Source organism: Rhea pennata, chromosome 14, assembly GCF_028389875.1.
Source record: "Rhea pennata isolate bPtePen1 chromosome 14, bPtePen1.pri, whole genome shotgun sequence".
NCBI lineage: Eukaryota > Metazoa > Chordata > Aves > Rheiformes > Rheidae > Rhea > Rhea pennata.
Window position 1 is genome coordinate 17,588,661 of NC_084676.1, and position 23,067 is coordinate 17,611,727.

Consider the following 23,067-nt stretch of genomic DNA (forward strand, 5'->3'; position numbering starts at 1 on the left):
AGTTCTATATGAGGCAGCAATCAACCCATCCAACAATATTTTCTTTAAATGTACAAACCAAAATATTTATAAATGTTAATTACAGTGCCGAAGATAATGGGTTATTTTCTTATCCTGTTCAATATAGTAACTTTCTAGTGCTAGCAGAGCAATCCAGAGGTATTGATGTGTTTTTTAATGAGTGCTGATATTGGTCTAAGAGCAATAGTGCAGCAGGAGAACATCTCAATAACCATTGTATTTCCCTTTGTGCCTGCAGCAGGCTCACAGTAAAGCAGAGCTCAGTAAGATCGGAGCTGCAGAATCAAAGACAATGACCTTAGCAGTAAGACACTCACCTTAGCAGCCAGGTGCCTGGTGACTGTGAATAAAATATAGTAAATGCCCCGTTGATAGCAGGAACAAGTTCATCTCTTGCTATAGCCAAAGCAGACAAATATGAGGCCTACACATTTTAAAATCCACTATAAAAAGCTGTGCGCTATCATATATTTCAATGATTTCCCATGTCCAATAGGAGACAGTCACCCTGCACTACTCTAATGAGCTCTAAGGCTGACGAAGTATGACTAGTGATGAGTTACCCGTTCTGGGGAGAGGAGTCTGTGGAGTGGCTAATTGGCCTGGGGATGCAGCACGTTTCACATCCAGGCTCTCGGGAACCATCCCCTGTCAAGTGCTGAGCAATTTCCCCGGCAGCTATCTGTGCTCTGCTTGAACATTGTTTAACATGGCTGCATTTTTCTGTGCCAAAATTTCTGGTGCAAACATGGGCAATGCTTTGCCCTTTTGGCACTTTTGTCTTTTAGAGTCAGGAGCCACAAAGACAAGCCTTTTGAAGGACAACACAAATCTCATCAAATGCATAATAAAGTTTCACTCAATAAAAAAAAAGGATGATATAACTGATTTATCCTCACAAACTAGTCATTTTGGAGATCTGTTCTATGATGATTCTATGATGATGAATAGCTATGGGACACGTGTTCAGCAATGGATCTTTCTACACGTGGGGACTATTTCTTCTCTCTGTGTTAAGTGCCATGCCTTGGCCAAGGGACATGCCTTAGCTATACACATAGGGCATTTGAATGCTTTAAGTCAGTTTTAAAGATGATTTCCAGTACTTAAGTTAAGGAAAATGGAGTTCTCTAGATGTAGCCATTCCCTCCACATGTTGGCTAATATTCAGGGGTCTTGTTCTACACCTGACTTTTGAGATGCACCAAAGTCAACAGAGTATCTGGAACCTGGGAAAAGCTACAAGGTACATGAAATTTTGTCTACTGAGAGGAGAGACTATAACCAGCTCCCTCTAGAAAATTATAACCTGGAATTTTCTTCAGAAACTCCAGTCAGCAAATAAGTCACTCTCATGGTTCAGACCAAAATTATCTCACATTTACTAGACAGAGGAAAGCTTGTCTCTCCACTGACTCTCGCTATGGTCTCCTCAGTTAACAGCAATTTACCTTAGGCAGAGCTGAACCTGAGGAAGGGAATGAGACCTACAGTTTAAACATGATGATTTACACATAATCTGGTTCAGCAGAGTAATATTTACTTTTAAAATCAGCGAGAGCTGCTCCAATATTTAAGCATCGCTAGACTTAATCCTGGAATGTGAAAGATGGAAACTGTTTTGGAGAAAAAGCTATTGGCCTTTGGAAGTTCATGCTTACATCATAATTTTCATAATTAAAATAATAATTAAAAAAAAAGTAGTAGGGAAGAATGGATAGCGCCAGACTCACACGCTGATCCTTCTTTATATTCAGTGCTCCCCTTGAACACTTTTAGATTGATGGTACCCCATACCATGCACTGTCTTATTAAAAGGCAACTTAAGCCCATGCGAGAAAAACAAACGCTCCTGATTTCCATTTGTTTGTCTGCTGCAGGCTCCGAAGTTTCCACACTGTAGCTGAGGCTTGTTTCTGAAGACTTGCATGCCACACCACCTGCACATCACATTAGATGATGTCCTTTGCTCTGACCTCAAAGGTGCCTCTTGCTGTTCGGCCTAGACTCATTTTCTGGACAAACAGCATGAGCTACAGTTACACCCATCTACAATGAGTGATTAGATACTAGAAAGAATACTAGTCTTAAGAGACTAACGCACTATTGTTAATAAAGTACAAGAATAGTGTTTACTCCATTCTGTTCACATCTAGAACTTCCATTCATAGAGGGTTAAAATAATTCTCCCAGATCCTGTAAGAGGGGCCTTTGCGTATAGTAAGCCAAAGTTTTGGCATTTCCCCTCAGTACAATATGTTTGTTTTAAAAAATCCTAATGCAATCTGTTGGGTTTTCATGAGTGTATATTTAATCAAATATGTCAACACTCTTTCTTCTGAACTAAAAATTTATGCCAGGAGATAAGGGAAATAAATCCTTGCCATTAAGGGTGGATAAAGTGTTTTGCATGAAACTATTTCCTTTAGGGAAAGAATGCAGATGTGATGACTCCACAATAGTTCTAATGGAAAAAAAAATTTTGTTGTATTTTTACTTGGAAGGGAAAGCTGATTTTTTTCTAAAACAACGGTCAAAGGCTTTTATTTTCACTCTGAATTGAGCAGTTTTCTTCCCATAAGTCTGAAAATGTTAATCACCAAAAGAACCCATTTGGCACTCATAAACAATGCCGCAGTAAGAATCAACTCACAAATGTGATTTCATCCCGGAGCTTATAAACAACTCTGCAGATATGAAAAATAACTTTGGATATTTACGTTTTCTATGTCCAGTGTAGACATTAACAATTTAACCTTCATACTGACTGTAGAGAGGTTTTATCCTGAATTATTGTGCAGAGTCCTGGATTTCATAATTAAAGTTATGGAATGGTCACCGGGGAGTCCCATTATCTTAAGAAGCACTCAGTGTCCCAGGCTGCATCTTCTGGCGTACTGCTCACCAAAGATGGATGAACAGATGATGTGGTTGACTGCAGCTCCAATTGACACTAAGTACATTTTTCATCAGCTAAGATGAAATAATAATTGAAAGAAAAGGATTCTTGCAGCAGATTTTCCAAATTTTCTGCATACTTTTGCCTGCATTTCTCATATCTGCAGCTTACAAGAAAGCTTTAGGACTTCCATAAAATGAGGGCAAATTCTCCCTGGTAAGGAGTCACCTCCCTATGTGCTGTTTTTAGCATAAACAGTAAGAAAAATGTGATTTTGCAGAGAAATTAGAAACAGTCCCACACTGCTTTGGGAACATTTTAGAGTAAAGTGCTGGCTAGGTAGACAGCTCCCACGGAGAAAAAGAAAGTCAAAAAACAAATAAATTAGAGAATGGTCTTGCTCTATCATGGTCTGGCTTCGCCGATGGTGCTGCTTGTGGTAGTCCTTTCCAAAAAAGGCCCCATGAAACACATGCAACTAACACTGACAAATCCACCTACGGAGAGTTGCACAATGTTATTTTTTAACGTTCCCTTGGGATAAGCTATTTTTTCTGAACTATACTTAAAACACAAATGAACAACAACTATTTTCTGAATGTGAACGAAGACCAAGAAAAGAGACAAGAAGCAAGCCACCAAGCCAGCAAGGCTAACTGGGGAACAAACTGCTGTTATTACTGGCTCCACAGCTTATGGTCATCTCCCAGGTTTGATTCAGTTACGAGACATCAAAATACAGATCACTCACACATTCAGGTGTTGATAAATATTACCGCATAAATCATTCCGAATTGAGCACCAAAAGCTTGGAAGCAAACACTCTCCCGCACTGAGCGGCTGCTAAAACGGGGTAGAGTCTGGGATTTGGCATGGGAAGATATTCCCCCTGAAGGAGGGCTTGGAGTGGCGCCAGCTTCCCTTTAGCATTTAGCACAACTGCACAAAAGCAAAAGAAAACAAGCTTGCAAGAGGCAGAGAGGAGATCAAAACAACAGGTCAAGGTTTATGGGCCTTGTATTTAATGCATTTTAAAACGTAACTGTTGACCTAATATAGAGACATTGAGGAACTGTGCTACTTAAAATCCCTGCCTATGTGTGTAACCCTTCCAATAAATCCCTAAAAAGCACATTTGCAGTGGTGAGAGATTTTTCTGGAATATGTCCAAGCAGTTCTTCAAAGCAGGTGGGTCACTGACATTCGTGCAATTATTTATTTCTCTCGTTCCTGAGTTCTCTTTCGGATACAGCTTAAGCCACTCAATTAGCATTTACAACAGCACTTGAACAAAAATGCTCAGTTTCATATATCTGCTGGGGAGGTTTTACTGGGTTTGCTTTCCATGGGGCCTGAACTACCCAGAAATGGAGTATCAGCTCCAGATGTTCTATGAAAAGAGAGGGAGATTTGTCCACTTATTGCGGATAAGTGGAGTTGTCAACTCTGCCTCCTTGGTCACACCAACCCTTTGATGAGTAATTTAGAGGAACAGATGTTTTATCTGGGAACTGGTCCAGATCTTAAAAAAAAAATAAAAAGAGAGAGAAACTCAATAGTGGCTTCTATTCTATTGGCACCAGTAGCCCCAGAAGCGCTGAGAAATATTGAGTAAAGAGCTGGATTCTTCAGTCACAGCAGAGAAACAGATGTTGCATGTAATCACCTTCGTGATGACGTAAGCTGAGGTGATGAATTAGCTGCTGATCACCAGTTAAATGGCCTGAACAAAGCAGTAAATCCTAGACATGTTAATACGGCCATTACTTTTACATTAATCCTCTTTTCTCCTTCTGTTCTTTTCAAAAAACCTCCAGGAGTGGCATCCTTCCATTCCTTGTGTGCTCTAGCAATACCAGCAGAGACAAATGGCACCAAGTTTAACAGGACTACGAAGGTGTGAGAAATCTTCGCGAGGTATTAACCACTGTGTCTCATGCAAAGATGAACTAATAAAGGCTCCTCCTCATAGATCATGTCCAAATTTAAGCAGGTTTTAATCCACACAAAAGATTTCGTAAGGCTCTATTATTAGTCCAAGGCCTATTAACCATGTAAGAGATCTTTGAATTTACCCTTTACCTACTCTTCAATCACTGCTTAGTTCTTGGCTTTTCTCTTGATGCCCTCCAAATTTGTACTGTAAATACTTTAGAGGATGCGCTGGCAAAATGCTATGATCTGTGGCACTGGTGGTTTCAAAGTTAGTTACATTATGCCTATTATAAATATATTTTCCTTGTGCTGCAACTATTCAGCAGGCCAGATAATCAGGGGGTGCAAATCAGCATAGCTCTGTCTGGAAGCCTCAGCAATAACCCAAGATGTTGCTCTCTCGATTACTTATTGCTGAGCCTACACACTTTGCAAAGCCAGTACAGCAAGCTGATAATGATGCATGAAATAGAAAATCCTTCTGAGTGCACCCAAAAGCACAGAGGATGCACAAAACAAGCACTATGGTGCTGTGTTATTTGATGTTTCTTCCTCCATATGTGCATGCAGTAATGTGTTCAGGCTTTCAGTGGTTTTAAATAGGTGTAATTCCACCTCTCCTAATGCATTCATGCAGCCTTAAATGAGATTGGAGTCACACATACAACAGTATTTAGGTTAGGCACAGAAAAACTACCACGTTTTGGGACTAAAGATGAAACTCTTTAGCAGTGTCACTTCACTGACTCAAATGAGCAGAGGATTTGGCCTGGTTACTCTCCTCACTGACGTGTCTATCCTCTGAGACAATTAGATAGTTGCATATTTTGAGAATAAAAACACTTTGGGGACATATGTGCCACCATCCCACATCAACAGTAATTCTTGCAGCACTGAAAAACTTGCTGGAAAATGTTCGGAGAATTTTCAAAGTAAGGTTTCAGTACTTTTCTATTCATCTCCACAGCCACAGTGCTGCTCAAAGGTTACCCGAAATAGCTGCAGGCAGTGGAGGAATCATAGAGAGATCACATAAAACATAGCTTGGTTTCTAGAAAAAAGTGATATCCAGCTCCTCCTCCCTGCCATTACTCTGTACCATTTTGACCACTTCTGGGACATCAAATACTGGAAATAGCTCAGAAAGCATTTGGCTCAACATTTATGTCTATATATCGTAAGGACTATTATATAATGCAAATGCTTTAAATCCATCCTAACTGGAAAATGTAGCTACATAATGTCAAAAATGTCATTATATTGTAAGTACTGCCCATACCCATACTCCTAAAATCCTTGCAGGGTTCATTCCAGGCTGATAACTGAAGATTGAATGTAGTGCCTCACACACATTACAGCATTAACTTTGGATTATAAATCAAAGACAATCAGGTTTTTACTGGCTTAGCTTCCTCAGCCAGGTCTCAGTGAGGTAAGATGAGACCTGGTACTGGCACAAGGGAATTCAATCATTGACTTAGTCTGGCTTAAACTGTTGCAGAACTCCAGCCTCAGCTGGCAAAAGCATTTAGGGACCAGAGTTGCTACAAGAAAGTTTTTTGCCTCCCTACTAAATAGGGGAAGAAGGTGGAGATCACGCCCCAAGTTCATTACGCAAATATATTGAAAGCAACACTACACATTTTTCTGAAGTTACAAACACTCTGACCAGTAAACTCTTAATTTTCTACAAATGCCTTTGAGTAAACTTCAACAGAAAGATCTAACATGTAACGCTTTACGTTATTATTAAATGTTGTGCTAAAGTGAATGTTTAGCATTCAACCACTCAACAGTCCCTGACTGCAGCATATTTCAACCTATGCTGTGTGAGGAATAAGGTTTTAAGCTGACAGTGCTCAGGAGCTCAGGAGGCTTTTCTTTGTTTATTCATAGTTTCTCTTAGAGACATTCTCTGGTCTAATTTGAACATGTTGGCCAAAGCTCTTAACATTCTAGTTACTTAATTTCTTCCTAATTCAGTCACTCTGCTATCAAATCTGGAGCTTTCTGTAACTGCATGATTCCCTAGGGAGATACTCTATCAAGTTCCACCAACATTTTTCTCTTTACCAAATTTAAGCAGAGACTCGACATGTATAAAAACATCTATTTTGATCTCTTTTTAATTGCTTCCAATTAAGTTATTAAAACTGTGGACGTGTCCAACACAATGTTTTCATATACCAGGTTTTCAGACTTTTAAATACACTCTATGAGAGGAGAAATCCTTTCCCAGGGTTGGGAGGGTCTTCTGCTTTCCAAACTGCAGAGTGCATCATGTTCCTGTTTGTTTTTCTGGAAGAGCCTGTTATAATAAGACTTCTGTTTGGCTTGGGAAAAAATGCAAGCTGAACTTTAGAAGACTGCCTTAAAATTACTTTTTTAATGTTCACTTTGGAGTTTGCTCATTCTAGTTGTTCTGGTCTTACTGGAGTCCATGAAAAAGCCTCAAACAACCTAAAGTTCCCTTACCTGTGTACCAGCTGCTTGCGGCTTATACAAATCGCTGTTTCATAGTCATGAGTGACGCACACCTTATGTGGGCTGCACTTCACCTTCAGGCATGGATCTTTGGATGGATCAAGGGCTATAAAAAACAAATATATACAAAAGAAAGTTAGAAATGTATATGAAGTTCTCTCTTGGCTGTTTAATTCAGACAACTGGATGGGAATAATAACTGGTTGGAATGACTACTTGGACACCTGATGGGATGAATATGCATCCACTGTGCAGCATGTGAGCAGTTCTCATAGACTGAGGCGATTAAGTGGAAAGATAGACGCAGGGCTTAAAACCTCTGATTACTTGGGAGTCTAACTTGGCATTCAAACGAGTATCACATATGAGACTTTATGAGGAAGTTCTAGTATAATAACCTATTTCATATTGCTTATCTCATACGAAAGTTAGAGTGGAATAAAATACACTCGTAAGTAACAGAGTAAGTAGAATTTTAGAAGCAATTTAATAATGGACGTACTACGCAGTGCTGCTAAATTTCATTGCACAGATACACTATATTGGGTGTATTATTTGCAGAAATTATTTTTAAGTTTTATGAATAAACTTCCCTTGTATTTAAAATGCTTGAGTAGAAGGGCAGCAATAACACCAAAATAATCCTGAGCTTTTATACAACAACCTTCATTTCTAACAGTGCCATTGGAAGTGGAGCTTGAGAGCTGGGTGAGGTGCTGTCTCTGAGCAAATACACGCAAGCTGTTGTCTCTGCTGATGCTCCCCAGGGAACATTTTTCCAGAAAGTCACACCCTATGTCCTTTTTTTTTCCTTTCCACACTCTCCCATGCTCCACCTCTTGGTGGCAGCACCTTGCTTTGGTGCGACATTTGGGTTTCCCAGTGCGCCATCACTGCTGCTTTGCCTTGTTCTACCGTGGCCTAAGGCAGCGTAACGGGGCTCAGGCCAGATTGCCCTCAAATGCCCTTTTGATACTTTTTGGTATAGGGTGAATAATGCATTGGACAGTCTTTATCTCAGCACTTCCTAAGTTGCTGGTGAAAAGGATGGAGTGGTGATTTGGGCAGTGACGGGAGCTTCCCTCCATCCAAGATATGAGTGATTTGAGAGATCGCCTTTAGTCAGGGATCTGGAAAAGGTGCAAAAGTGAGGTGCAATCCTGCACGGGAAAGTGCAGGATACTAGGGCTTACCCTCAGGTATCCTCTTTTCAGTGTTGATTGGGAAAAATCCCACAAACCTGCCACCTGAACATCTCCATTTACCAAACAAATATCATCACGTCTGGTTAATGTCTGCCACTATTTAACAGCATGGTGCAAGGCAGCACCGTAGGGAACTCAAAGGAATGAATAATGTTGTACCCTAATGAAAATAAAAAAAGGGATTTTAAGGACTATAGACAGAAAGTAATTACCAAAGTTGGCATTTGGCCAGGACACAAGGATTAATCCCCCTTCCCCCTCTGCTTATCTGAAGAAGGTATTTGGAGACCAAAAGGCAGAGTGATACACTGCCAATATTATAACGAGAGGCTCCTACAAAAATCCCTGTTTAGCTTGTGATGAACCTTTCCCCCAGGCGCAATGAGCACACTCAGAATCGGGCAGAGAGAGTCTAAGAAAGCCCTTCATTTGTTTCTGTCTACACAGAAGTCTCTCCTAAAGCTACCTGAAGAAAGCAGCAGGAGGTGTGTATTACACTGGGTATTGCTAGAATGGTACATACCTTCCCCTGCCCAATAAATGAAGATACTAAGCAGGTGTCCGAAGACCTAATGTGGTAAAACTCTGTGAGCAGGTTTGTGTGACTGAGAGAAGAACATGCCATATGTATGTGCAGCCAGGAGCTGCTCCTTCGTGGAGAGGCAAGAAATTACCGATCCATTGGGCACCAGAGCAGGACCGCTCCACAGCCTGCGAGACGCTCAAGAGGAGCAGCCGGTGTTTGAGGCCTGCCTGCATGCAAACTTGGCTGCTCCTGCGAGCTGGTACAGGCTGCTTCCTTAAACGAGGGGCGTTTTGGTAATCTTTGAAATAAAAGAGAGGAGCAACACAGCGCAGTGCTGCATACCACTCCAATTAGAGCGCTAAGCCCACCAGGGAAAACCTCTTACAAATACTTCTCTGCAATCAAGTCCCATTCCAAAGGCTATCTATCTAAATTTATTCTCTCACAAAAGGATGCTTCTAAAGATCAGGAATAAGACATATCTGCCAGGATAAATTACTTACATTCAAAAGATGGTTGTGTGAATACTTCAGAAGAAGGGAAATCACATATTCACTTTTGTTTAAGAAGTGATTGTTAAATAAGGTTTTTTGGGCATTTTTTTTATCATGGATTTGACTTTTTGTTCCCCTTGAATGTGTCCTACAATTTCCTGTTTTACCTCTCCTATTCCTTCTCATATTTATTGGGCTACTCTTGGAATTGGGTCACTCCCAGTTTCATTTTTGGGACCGCGTGAAGACCGTGTGGCCAATTATCATAACTGAATTTTCCATTCGTACTGGATGATCAGAGCTACGTTTAAAGGCTACTATTTCATGAACACAGAGTTTCAGTTTGCTATGCACTGAATTTCTTTATATAACAAACATAATCCCAGCAAGCAGAGTTTTCCTGCAGCATTGCAGCTGTTCTGTGTTGGTTTGAATAGTCACAGCCACAAGCTCGTACCACATTACACCCGCTACAGAGTTGCAATGGGCAATCCAGCATCACCAGCGCGTACGTATTTACTGGAATGCCTTTGGTGCAAGACATTGGCAAGCTTACAAAACAGAACAGAAGTGATAAAAGTTTTTTATTTTAAAGCCATTAAACAGACAGAAAAGGTAAAGTGAGCAAGGAAAGGGAAGAGACCATGTCTCCTGCATTGGAAACAGCAAGGCATCAACTTCCAATGAGCTGCCATTAGGAGAGCAAAAAGATAGTGTTTGAAGGCTCAGGACCTGTCCCAATGAAAGAACCAAGGGCTGAAAACATCCACTCCAGGTCTTTTTTATACTTCCACTGCGGCAGCAAGTGGCAGCCCTTGGTACAGCCAACAGAACCAAGACGGCGCTGGTGGCTCTTGAGCAGCTTCGTGCCCTCCTGGCCAGAGGTGCTCTTTGGGAGCTTTGCGCTCTTGCCTTCTTGTGTCTTTGTAAGTCAGACTAACCTGCACAGGAGAAGTAGCAGTGATGCTAGTCCTTGCTCACCAGATGCCCTAGCAGACATTCCGCTTTACGTTCAGCGAACACCGCAGGTGAGGCATACCACCTTAATCCTCTTATTTCAGCTCTACCCAGTCAAAGACTGAGGCAGACATTTTACAAGGATTGAAATAGTAGGCCACAGTTTCCTTACCTGTCTGACTAAATATTCTTAAACTGCAAAGCGGAGTGACAGACCCTCCTTCTGTGAAGCCTTTAATCAGTGAGCTTCACTTGGAGCGTGTAGGGTCACCAGATGATAGGTTCAGTGTGTTGATTAATTCAAGGGTCATATCCACATGAGAAAATTTAATGATAGCTGCTCTTTTACTGGAGCACATGCATGTCTTTCTGTTTTTGCTGATGACACATCCTTGATACAAAACACTGCATCAACAAAAAACGTGCAAACTGGCAAAGAGCCCAGGGCAAATAGCTGCCAGCAACCCTGTGCTGCTGGAGAGCATCCTCCCTGGCATTGTACTGGGAGCTGTGTCAGCCAGAGCTTCTGTTAGTAGAGGAGGTGACCTCAGTCATGCCAGAAAGGCCAAGCTTTGCCAGCTAAATCAAATTTCTGCCTGGACATTTGTACAGCAGTGGCAACTAAGAGCAACCTCTGCCAACAAAACTTTGCCAAGATCATCTTTGAACCTCCTCCAAGCAAGGACGACGGCATAAGAAAGGCGACAGGCTACGCAGGGTTATGCTCATCCTACCCTTGAAAATCAGTACTAGTTTGGCATGAATAAGAGAAGCATGACTTAGGCCAATATAGACTATGTGACACCACCCACACACAGTTTCAATGCTTAGCATCTTTTTGTACTAATTTTTCCTTCCAACTAAAGAATTAAATTCATTATATCTACTTAGTGAACTCCTTAGGAGTTCTAAACCAGGAAGAATGCATGCAGTTCTGAAGCATATATGTTCCAAATTAACATCACACAATCTACTATTGATAAAAGAAACACAACTCTGAAATATTTCGCAACAAAAAAACCATCAATTGCATATCAAAAGGACAAGTCCTGTTGACTGGTTATCAGTTTAAAGCACAGGAATGGTAAAAGGTATGTCAGAAATTTCCATTTTAATCAGGCCTCACAACTCTTCTCTACCTCAGTGTCTTGAGCTATTTTTCACCTGTGTGTTGGGAGAAGTAACTCATTAATGGTGGAAAAGCTCAAGGAGATCCTCAGATGGAGCACAATATATGTGTAACTTATTATCCATTAAAAACAGCCCTTTCATACAATTCAACAGGGTAGAAAGAGGTTTATTTAATTTAAGCAAAAACGTGATCTTTGTGAGTAGACAGCAAAAAGAAAAAAACCCTCCAATCTGGATGAGATTTTTTTTCTTTTAATTTTATCACTTATGCAGAATGTGTGATCCAGACAAACATAAAAGGTCAAAAAAGGGATTTATTTGTCCGCAGAGTTCCTCAACACGCTAAAGAAGTTTGGAAGGTTGTTCTACTGCTAAGCAGTAGAAGCCCTAAGGAGAGAACTCATAATAAGAAACAATTTCTGAAATATGCTAATCAAAGATCATGCTTTCTTAATCAGATTTCTACATGACTACAAGCAGATGCTCATCATCTACAGAAGAAAAGACCTTTGGGAATTAGATGAAACATAACAACCGTATTTGTCATCACAGTTTCTTTGTGTCCTAAAGCAATGAATATGAAGGCTTTGAAAATGAAGAACCAAAGTACAAATAAATAAATGAAAGTGGGAAAAGGAATGAGGAGGGGGGAAAGAAGATTTTTATTATTAAGATCTTATTTTATCAGCTCTAAAAGGAAACTACAGCCATTGCTTTTCTACTTAAGGAGTTCAGCATAGTTACTCAGGTTTGACTGTGCAATACTATTACAAAGATCTTAAGTTGGCTGTATTTTATAGGAAAATATGCAAACATCTTTGCCGTTTTTCTTCAGAGTGGGACTGAAGGTGAAGTGAATTGATATGGCTAACTGATCTAAAAGTGGCTAAGGTCCGGTCAAAATTTTCAGATGGGACATGTGTTTGATCACAACTGGAATTAAAGGCTGAGCATGAACACAAACATCTTGATGGAAACCCAGCTCAGCCACCCTGCCTATCTTTTTGTGAGTCAGGCTCCACAGTTCTCTTTCCTGAGCTTTCCTGTGTTGTTCAAATCCCTGTGCAGTTGGTCTCCAGAGGAATGCATCCATCCCAGGGGACAGCTGGCTGAGTTACAGTGAAATACAGTACTGTATGTCTCTCGTTATCAACATTTTCAGGAGTTTTTCATCCTGTGTAAATTTAGAACTTCTACATTTTTGTTGTGGCTCAAAAGTTCTGCTGTTCCTCACTTCTAACACTGAGATGTTTCGGTCACTGACATTTATTTTCTGGCCATCTGTCCCAGCAAGCTGAACTCCACAGTCTCTTCCAGGCAGATCACAGATGAAGAGATCTTTAGACTGGCTACAGTTTCTGTTTCATGGGCTAACACATTTTTGTAGGAAAATTGTCCTCTCCTGGTGTGCTAGCTCACCTGACGGCAGTGCAAAAGGAAAAGGCTACCATCCAAACACAGGGACCCAAACCCAGGCCCTTTTATGCAAGATGAGGGTGCAGAATCTGAATTCCTGTCCTTAATGGTCGAGACTTGCATTCCATTTTGCATTCAAGCTTTTATGATTCACAGCAACCTAAGATCCCTATTAAATCTACAAATCCTCTGTGGTTCCCTCTTAGAGTTATCAGAATAACTGGGAAACAATAAACACTAGAGATTGCATCAGACCATTAACAACCTCCTAACGGTATGCTGACATCTTTTTTCAATACTAAAAGGATTACAAACAGTGATTGCATCCCAAATCCCTTCCCTTGCCAGTGCCGCAAAGCACACTGGAGAACATTTGCTTATGAACTGTACACGGTTTCTCTCCCCTGCCTGCTACTCATCTCCAGAGGCTGCAAGCTAGCAATATAAATCATTGCTGGACAAAAACCTAACAACAGGGTTTGAGATACTTTTCTATTACATTTCATGTTTTTATATATTACCACTATAAGGAAAGACTTACAGCTTGGAGGAAACTCTTGAGCTCAGACAAAGCAGTTCAGGGAGAAGCTGCTGTGTAAGACCACGCTGTAGCTGTGGGTCACATGCTAATCACAATGGAGCAAATTTATTTTTCACACATTTGATTTTAAAAGGGTGATAACAAATAAATACTCTCAATGTCTTGCAGCAATGGATGTGCAATCCTGCAGAAACTGTACAACTAGTTCACAGCAAGATTTATGAGCTTGCTTTTGTTTTTATGACTATTTGTTTGGGGAAGAGAATAATTTCAAACTCATAGCTGTTTAGCGGAGCTGAAACAAACGACGCAATCAAAAAGAAAATGGCATTATGTAAATATTGGTTTTTGTTTTCAAAATTGCTTGACAATAAGTACTATGATCATTCAATGACAAAAATATTTCGGGATAATGAAATGTCAAGAGCAGTTGCTTTTACACAATCCCCTTGAAACTGCTCTGACTATAAGAGGAAAGAAGAACATCTGCTGAGAAAGGTATGATGAACTGGAAAATGGGACCTGCTGTCTACAACACAGAGATCCTAGTGCATTTTTTAAAACAAAACAGGTAGACCATAAAACAAAGCCTCTCGATTAAATGATGCACTAAATTACAGGTGTGCATTTCAATATTTATTTGATTCCAGCAACGGTCCCCAGCCAGCCCCAGAAGCTCCTGGCTGTGCAAGCCGGCACATTGGGTTGGGGAGGGATGAACCCGAGAATAAGGCTGCTCCAGGCCTTCTTCAGGCCCAAAACTTCCATTACCCTTTCAAATAGATAGTAAATTTGTGCTTTTTTTTTTTTCCTCCTTAGTATGAACAAGGCCACGGGTATTGCTCTAGGGAGCGCTCGGGCGAACGGTGCTCTGCTGCTTTCGGTGCCCCCGCTGGGCTCAGGCCGGCCGCGGGGGTTACCCCAGCGCCCCGCGGGGAGCAGGGCACCCAGGCAAGCCTGCGACGGACGTCCAGACATTCAGAAGGTTTTTTCCCTTATGCCCTTTTCCTATTTTTTCTTATTTTACAGCATAGCTAGCAGCTAAGAATACGTTGTTTATTGGAGCTGAGTGCAGCATCTCTTCTCACAGCTGGTATTGCTAATAATTCTGCTTTTAAGAAATGACCTTTAATAATAGATTAGACCCTTCCCCTCCCCCAAACCCATATCAATTGCAAGTAATTACCAATGGTTTTTATTCCGCTTCTGCAAATCTTGGCATAAATCATTCTGCTTCATTAGAGAGAAAATTGGCGCTAGCCCTCCCCCAAGTCTAGGGGAGAACATGTCTTCGATGAACAGGCGCAGATATTTAAGTCTCTCTCTCTCTCATGTACTCTCTCTCCACATAATTACTCAGAGCAGTTTGCATACAGAAATCAATTCAGCTGAAAATTAATTACCACAGGCCTGAATGCTTCAAACATGTATGTGAATTAGTGAATGGAATTTCTGAAGGCAGTTGAACAGTAACATCTCAAACTGCCAGCATTTATTCCATCACTGCATGGTATTTTTGTATAGTTGTGTTTTAGAGCACCCTAACATTTGAGTGGTCGAAGATACTGGTACAGGAGAAAGACACATCTATTTCCATTTTTACAGGCACTTTCAGAAATTCTTTCTCATAACTGACATACAATTTCTTCTGACATTGCTGAGGGCCATCCAGGGCAAAAGATACTTTAAAGGACTCTACTGATTTGCCTTCTGAAGCAAAGATAAGAGCCTGAGTAATAAGAATTTGCTTGACAACTATACAGAAGTCTGATGCAGCAAAAATAACTGAAGTTAAAAAAAAAGGCTAGGACTGTCAGTTAGGAAATGGGCTTCCAGTGGTGGGCGTGATGCTGGGCCACAACCACTGGCAGAGGTATCTGGTTAGCAAGGAGCACAGGGACACGTATGAGACCAAAGCTGAGTCATAAAAGAGAAGGTCCTGGTTTGACTTCCGACAGTGAACAGCTGTGATTTATGTCTCCACATATTGCAGATGTAGCTGAAATACTTCCCTACACTGGGGCAACTTTTTAATTTTTCATACGCTTGACTATGCTTAGCAGATACATTTGTCTTTTTAACACTTTCTTTTGCACCTGAAACAAAAAACATCCCTGAAAAGGAAAAACCTGCCAAAGGCAGCTAGGGGTTTGCTTTGTTTTCCAGCTAGCACCAGGTGTGCCTCGCGCAAACAGCTCTGCTGCCTGCAAGGCAAAGCATCGCCCAACCCGCGAGTACAGAGCGCGCGCATCCGTGCAGTAAAGCACAACGGGGCATCAGTGCCATCGTGTCCCCCTAAACGTGAAGCAGTTGCACTGTTGCAGAGGACTGCTAAGACTGCTCCGATTTTGAGTTGGTAGAACAAGAAAAAACCCTGATTCCTCCATGTTCACCTTGCAGGAAGGGAGGCATCTGCGTTATTTGGACTAACGGATCTGCAGGACAGGAGCACAGCTAAAAAGATGCCCATCTCTTTTGGTCAGCTTCAGCTTTGTGCTTGCTTTGCAAAGGCGCCCAGTGAGAAGCCAGTCAAGGACCTCCAACGCCAGGCATGGGCTCCTCAGTCCAAACGATCTCCACTCCACCAGCTCCTCGCTGCTCTGCCGAAACTGCCACTGCTCTTTCCATGGGAGAGCTGTAAGGACCGCGCTCCTCCTGGCTGCCTCCAAGCCCAGCTGTACCCGTGCTGGACTTTGACACGCGCCCTCATACTTTCAAGCTCCATTTTCCACAACCGGTGCACCACAGATAGGCTAGCAAACGAGCGTGCGTAAGAGAGAAAGCGTTCGGCTAGCTGCACTGCTAGAACTGGCCAGCTGATAACATCTTGTGAAAATGGTTAGAAGTCAGATTTTATTGTGGCTGTTTTACCCATTGCAGGGACTGAGCTGGGGGCCTCTGGCACCAAGCGACTCCCTTAAACCTGCAGACTCTGGATCACAACCGAACTTCAGTTTCCTTTCTCCAGAAAGCAGTAGGGTATTATTTCTCACTGCTGCTGGGGAGGTAATGAATATACAAACTGTGAAGACTTAAAAAAAATTAAAGGCATACAAAAGCCTCCAAATCATTATTTTAAAAAAAAGAGTATTGAAGATAACCTTGAGATTTTTTAATGCAGTTGCTGTTGAAAATCCTATGGCAACTTTGATATGCCAGATGTAATTCTTCCCATGAACTGACCTAGACCATTTCTGATTTCAGTTACATTGGGGTAAATGACCATTTATTCACTGAGATTTCGCTACATATTAATTAATTTACTCCAAGCACAAATGAAAATAAAACAGGTTATATCTCCTCCAGAAAATAGTATTTTAAATTTTCCATGCAAAATGAAAGTCATACCTTGCCTGTTTCAGATGAATAAAAATAAGTACTTTTTTTTGCTTGGGGAAAGAAGTTGCACTGCATGTCATGAAACATTTCTGTAACAGCAGCTGTGAATTAAGCCTTAACTGGAGCAATAATATAAGTATAGGGAAAAAGAATTTAAAAAGACTTAATTCAGATAGCTAGCTTCTGAGATACTGAACGTGCTTCCAACTTTGATTAAAAACTCTAATGAATTGTAAGACTGTGAACTATGTAAGCAGAAAAAAACAAAATGCAATTGAAACAAATATTTCTGGATACAGAACTTCTCCGTAGTCTTAATAGAGAAAAACTTCTCACCAGTCATGTTCTGTCATTCTTCAGTAGGTATTTTATGTCATTAAATCTCATTGGAAAACACGAATAGCGTACTTCTTGTTGCATTGTTAGAGATGATGCAGAAGCAGAAGTGCATCACTATTAATACTGATTCCATCAGCAACTGGTAAAAATAAGGTCCAAACTACTTTGTTTATGCATCAATACTTCAGCCCAGCGTTGCACACGGCTAGGCACGCAGTAGGAGTCCTGGGTTCAAATGCCCCCGAGGCCGAAGCGGTCGCTCCATCTGTCGACAGCCTGAGCAGCAACACCGTTACAGGACCAGTAATTCCCAGCCAGGCACTCCAGCATGCCTCTGCGCGCTCGCGTTTAGAAGTTAAACTAGGTACGATGCTGAGCCATGGAACGGAGAAAAGCTCTACTTGCTCCATCGAGCTCCTCTGGTTACCTCGTGAGATCAGTGAAACAGAATCTGGCCCCAAACATTATCAGCTATTTAGCATAAAATATAGCAGATCATTTTATGATTAATTAAAAGGTACAGTATGGATAACATTCTTTGAAGCAGTATGCCATTGAAGAACTACCAGTTTTACTCTGCTTTTAGCATCTTAGCTTGTGTGCAGTGACTATGCTGGGCAACGCGGCAAGAGGGAAAGGACAGCTTACGCTGGGTTTTTGATGCCATCGTTGCTTTTTTTGTGATTTGGTATAAATGGGTCAGTCACTCTGTGCCTCCTCCTCTTCCTTGGTGTTTAAAATGGGGATAATAGTGTTTACTCAGCTTTACAAATCACCCTGGGACTCCTGGAAGGCATCGCAGAGCACATGCAAAGGGCTCCTGTGAATGACTTGTAATGGGATGATTTCAAAACAGCTAAAATCTGCAGAACTAAGAGCTGTTTCATGTTCACTTATGACAAAGTCTGATTGTCTCCATGGAAACATGGGCAAGCACGTTGTTTTCTATATCAGCAGCAGAAGATTTGTTTCCATATTACATTAGTTTTAGTGTGCACTGAGCAAAGCAAACATAAAAATAAGAGACTTCTCAAAGACTGATTTCATTATTTATGGAAAGAGAGCAGTTTCAGGCCTCCTCAGCAATCCCTAGTGACCTAGCAGGATGGGCAGCCTTCTGCACAATACCTCTGGAGGAGGGATGAACAGAGAAAAAATACAGGCTATTAAGTTTATGGGTAAGGAATTTATTGTGAGAAGAAATCACTAGAATTATAAAGTTATAGCAATTTTAACCATGGGACATGACAGCAGAAGAAAAGCATGAGCGCTGCTGCTACTGCATGCAGCTGTACCTAATTTAGAAATCTGTACAACACAAAATACATCAAAAGTGTGAATGAGCTGGGGGTTGGCTAGTGTAATAAGATAACAGTCTAATGTAATTTTTGTTGCTTTTGAAAGCAATTACTTAAGCAGGAAAAGATGAAGCTCCTCTATGGATAACCAATTAGTCATATAATTGATATCTCAGAACAGGTTAGCCTGGGAAATAAATGAAAGGACAAACACCTATCCTGGATGGTTTTAAAATACAGTAAATACAGATATAGCAAAGAAAATTCCTTTTTTAGGACGAGTTTTGCAGAAATAACTGCTGTGGGAATCACTGAATATCTAATATCGTTCCTCACTCCTTCCAGCTTCCAAGAGAAAATCTCTAATGTGAAAGAAATAAAGATGAAAACAAATAAACTATAGAACTGATTTGTAAAAATTAACTTTGGAATTGTGCCAAAGGTAGAAACTTTTCGACCAAGAGTTTCCGAATAGTAGGAGACTGGAGACTTTAGTGTGAAGAGTGACAGGTAAAATAAGCAGATACCTCAGAAGAAAGTCGAAAAGCATACTGTCAAATGGGCTACAAGACAGACAGCGGTTACAAGCAGCATTGCAGAGTACCAGCATCCAGTAGCAAGGCGGGAATGAAAAGTATGAAGTGATAGGACTTGTGCAGCCCTGCAGAACAAGGCATAAAGGGCCAAAAAAAAAAAGGGGGGGGGGGGGGGGAAAGCGTTGTGCTATTTTTTTCTAGTTTTCCCAACTAGAGCTATAGTTTAGTTGCTGTACAAGTGGGGAAACTGATAGTCAACTTCTAACCCACAGCCTGCAGTTCCTCTCTTGGTTTTGAGATCTCAACATTCACTTCGAACATCTCTCAACAAGATCACCTCTACAGAGCGGATGCTAAACCTACAGGTTTTGCAGCTGTCTTTAGAGTTCCCAAGCAAAATGCATCCCAGGCTAAACTTCCAGTCTTACTAATGCAGTCCAGGGCATCTCGATATTACAGAATCATGTCTCTTGATAAGCAATTGGTATCACTCTTCTGTCTTTTTTATTATGCACAAACATATAGAAGGCTTTAGACTCAAAATATTCACAGTTTAAAACCTTTGTTTCTTAAAAATAGATACGTTGATGAAGATACAAAGGAGAAATGTTATTTCTCTTGCTAAAAATACTTAGCTGTAACAATGTTGAAGAAGAATTCTTTAGTAAAAGAATTAAAGTTTGAACAGTTGCCTATGGACACTTCAGTAACTGTCTGGAACAAGTAAAATGTTATTCTGTCCTTTTCCCACAGAGAAAGCACCCAGGATGCCTCAGGCAATACAGCAGCGAATCCTGTAACTTTGCACTCAGCATGATAGCTAAAACACACTTCTACAACAGAAGAACAACTGCTCGTAGCAGAATAGCTTGATTTCTGGGACGCCTGGGCAAGAAATGCCATCAAAAAGAGGACGCTTTCTGAGTAGCAAAGGAATGCTGAATTATTGAGGGTTCCTGATGTACACGTGTCCTTGTATTAGAACAAGGACAAAACAGAGAGTTCTAATAAAAAAGAACCACGAATAATCAGGAACCCTGCATAATTCAAACATAAAGTAAGTAACAGTGGAACTGGAAACTGGTTTTACTTCCTCTCAGTGAGTATATGTTATGCTTCCAGAGTCAATTGGTCTGATCTATCAGACATGTCTCGTGTGGAGGTGTTGCCCCAAATTTGAGATGAGAATAACGCAAAGAGCCTGTAACAGGGTTACAGTGTTTGGGGAAGGGAGATGGCAAAGAGTGAGGATGCTCAGAGAAACTATCGTTGTAATTCTGAATGAATGAACTTCGTGCAGTTCTGATCTGAAAAGATGCGAGTGTAGCAGGTAGCTGTTATCCCCTTCTAGACTCCACCGCTCCCAGTGAATAGGAAATACCTGAGAGGATAAGTAGTGGAGCTCAGATTGGAAGGAAAAGCCAATAATGCCAGATGACTTTCCAAATTCAAGCAAGATCCTTGCAGAAAAATGACAGTCAGAAGACAGCAAAAAAAATAACTGTAACCTTCACATTCAGGATGAAAACCCAATCCTTTCACATAAATATGCTGTGACGTTTTAGGAACAAAAATTGTATTTCAGCACAATTTATACATCCTACACCTTCTTCTACAGAATACATTCCTATTTTAACTAATGAAGAGAGATTTTAATAAGGGTGCATTACTACAGAATACATTGCTATTTTAATCAGTAAAGAGAGATTTTAATAAGGGTGTATTACTACAAAGAGCTCTTCTGCACTGCAAAAATCGGCTGAAAAAGCCCCACAATAGGTGGAAGAGCAATGACAGAGTACCCTGCTCCTTGCTGACTCCTCCGCCTCCCCTGGGAGGTCTTCAGTGCCCACGGTGTTACTCGGGCTGACACTGGACTGGGAAATGAGGTTAGCTTGTTTTCTCAAGGGTCAAACAATAAAATCCCTTCAGGAAAAAAGGCTGGAAATATGTGCATGCCTGACGTGCACAGACCTTCAGGTCCTGCGATCTGACCTTCCCTCAACCTCCAGGGTATCACAGCAGCTTTACTGAGGTAAGGAGGTGAGCGATGGCGGTATGAGTTAGTACACCAAAGTGGTAGTTAAGTTATAGTCCAAATGACTACATCCCAAACCCTGGCAAGAAATGCTGCCACGTCAGCTTCCACTGTTGCCACAGAGGTCATTTCAGTGCTTAATACCATAAATTAGTCACCGACACAGCAAAAAAAGTAATTCTCCCCATTAACGCTTGAGAGCCACCATGCTATCGTTCACAGTTTGGAAGCAGGGAGCCGGCGCTCCAGCTCAAGCTGTTTAATTCAGCTGCTCACATGATCCTCCTTTGCTCTTTCACACACACTATATACGTACACCAAAAATATGAAGACATTCAAAAATATAGTTAAGATATCACTATCTTAATGTATTAGTCCATGCACATGTGTTGTATGAATGTGCTACAAAAATATACAGTATCAATTCCATGCCCTGTAAGTTTTTAAAAGGCCCACAATTCTTTTTGATTTGTTTTTTCTCTGAAAGAAGACTACAATATCTGGTGTTTTTAATTTGAGGTGAATAGTCAGCAATTTTCAAGATACTTATTAGGCAAAATAGGCCCTTAAACATAGAAAAATTCTATCTGAGACATGGCCTTAGTATGTTAAGTCTATACTATGGGCACTCAGTACCTGCTGAATGAAGACAGTGGCACATTGATTTTAATATATAGACATGATTTTTTTTTAAGTTTGCCAAGCACATCAAAATAGTAGGGCATCAAAATGCCAATGTTATTGTTTCAGAGGAAAGATCCTTATTTCTCCCTTCAGCGGATTGTCTCATTGGCTCCTCTTTGAAGTTTTGTATCAAGCTAATTAATTTAGCAGTCTCCCAGGCTGCAGGATGATTTGAAACTCAGCATGTTCTGCTACTGGTAATTTGTTAGTGTGTCTAAATTTTAATCACTTAACTGCTTTTTTTTCAGGTGGATTTGCAGATCATTCAGTATTATAATGAAACAGGACAAAGCTGAAAGCCTGGGGCTAGAAGGGCTTTACTGCCCCTTGCTATCTACATGCAGCCTGAGGAAGCAAGCAAACGAAGAGGAAGCTCTGCAGGCTTGTGGCTGAGAATACACAAGACCGATGTGCATTTTTACTGGCTGCGGACAGTCTATTTTTTTTTTTGTATTGAAATAAAATAATCATGTAATTGCTTTCTTTTTTGTGAGTAACTCCATCATGTTTAAAAATCCTGCATGTTACAGCTGTAGTGCTGATCCGGTAAAATGCTGAATACCCACAACTCCCTCTGATGGCATTAACTGTCAGCCTTAAAAAATGCAACAGAACAGAAAATGCAACGAACAGCCATTACCTGCATGGGAAATATTAAGTCCCTGCACTAGAGAATCTGCAAATTTTAAAATGGTCATATTGAGAAGCCAAACATGGGCTCATTGGGTCAACGACCCTATCTCTGCCCGTAGCAAGTTTCCTGTATCTTCTTCACTCACAGTTAGTGGTGCTCGCAACCAGCAAGAGGACAGCTGACTAGCTGGACCTGACCTTCTCATCCATTACAGCAGTTCTTGTGGAATGAATAATTCACCTCTGCTATTTTCTTTAACTCCTGAACGCTTGGACACACAACCAGATAATCAGTTAATACGGAACAGTGAATTTGTTGCATACTTTACCTATTGGTTTCTGCAAATTAATGTAAAGATGACAATGTGCATTTATACAGAAAATACACACAAGCAATTGAGGAAGAAAAAAACTTAAAAGCATCACATAACTACTAACTGGATAACACATGGCTTCAAAATGTTTCCCAAACTACATACGGATTTGTCATGTAACAGGTACCATCAAACTGTTTGAAAGTATGCTACAGCTTCGTATCACACGTCTGACTCTTGTTATATACCGATCATTTAGAAGAACACCTTTTGCAAA

The 23,067-nt window shown here is 40.9% G+C and overlaps 1 protein-coding gene across 1 annotated transcript in view; it reads right to left on the reverse strand.

The window, feature by feature from the left end:
• SPOCK1 (SPARC (osteonectin), cwcv and kazal like domains proteoglycan 1) overlaps nt 1–23,067 on the reverse strand; it is a 315,856-nt gene that overhangs the window by 121,780 nt on the left and 171,009 nt on the right. Inside the window, exon 4 of the mRNA XM_062587138.1 lies at nt 7,331–7,445. Within this exon, the coding sequence (XP_062443122.1) occupies nt 7,331–7,445 (115 nt within the window). The remainder of the gene's footprint in view (nt 1–7,330; nt 7,446–23,067) is intronic.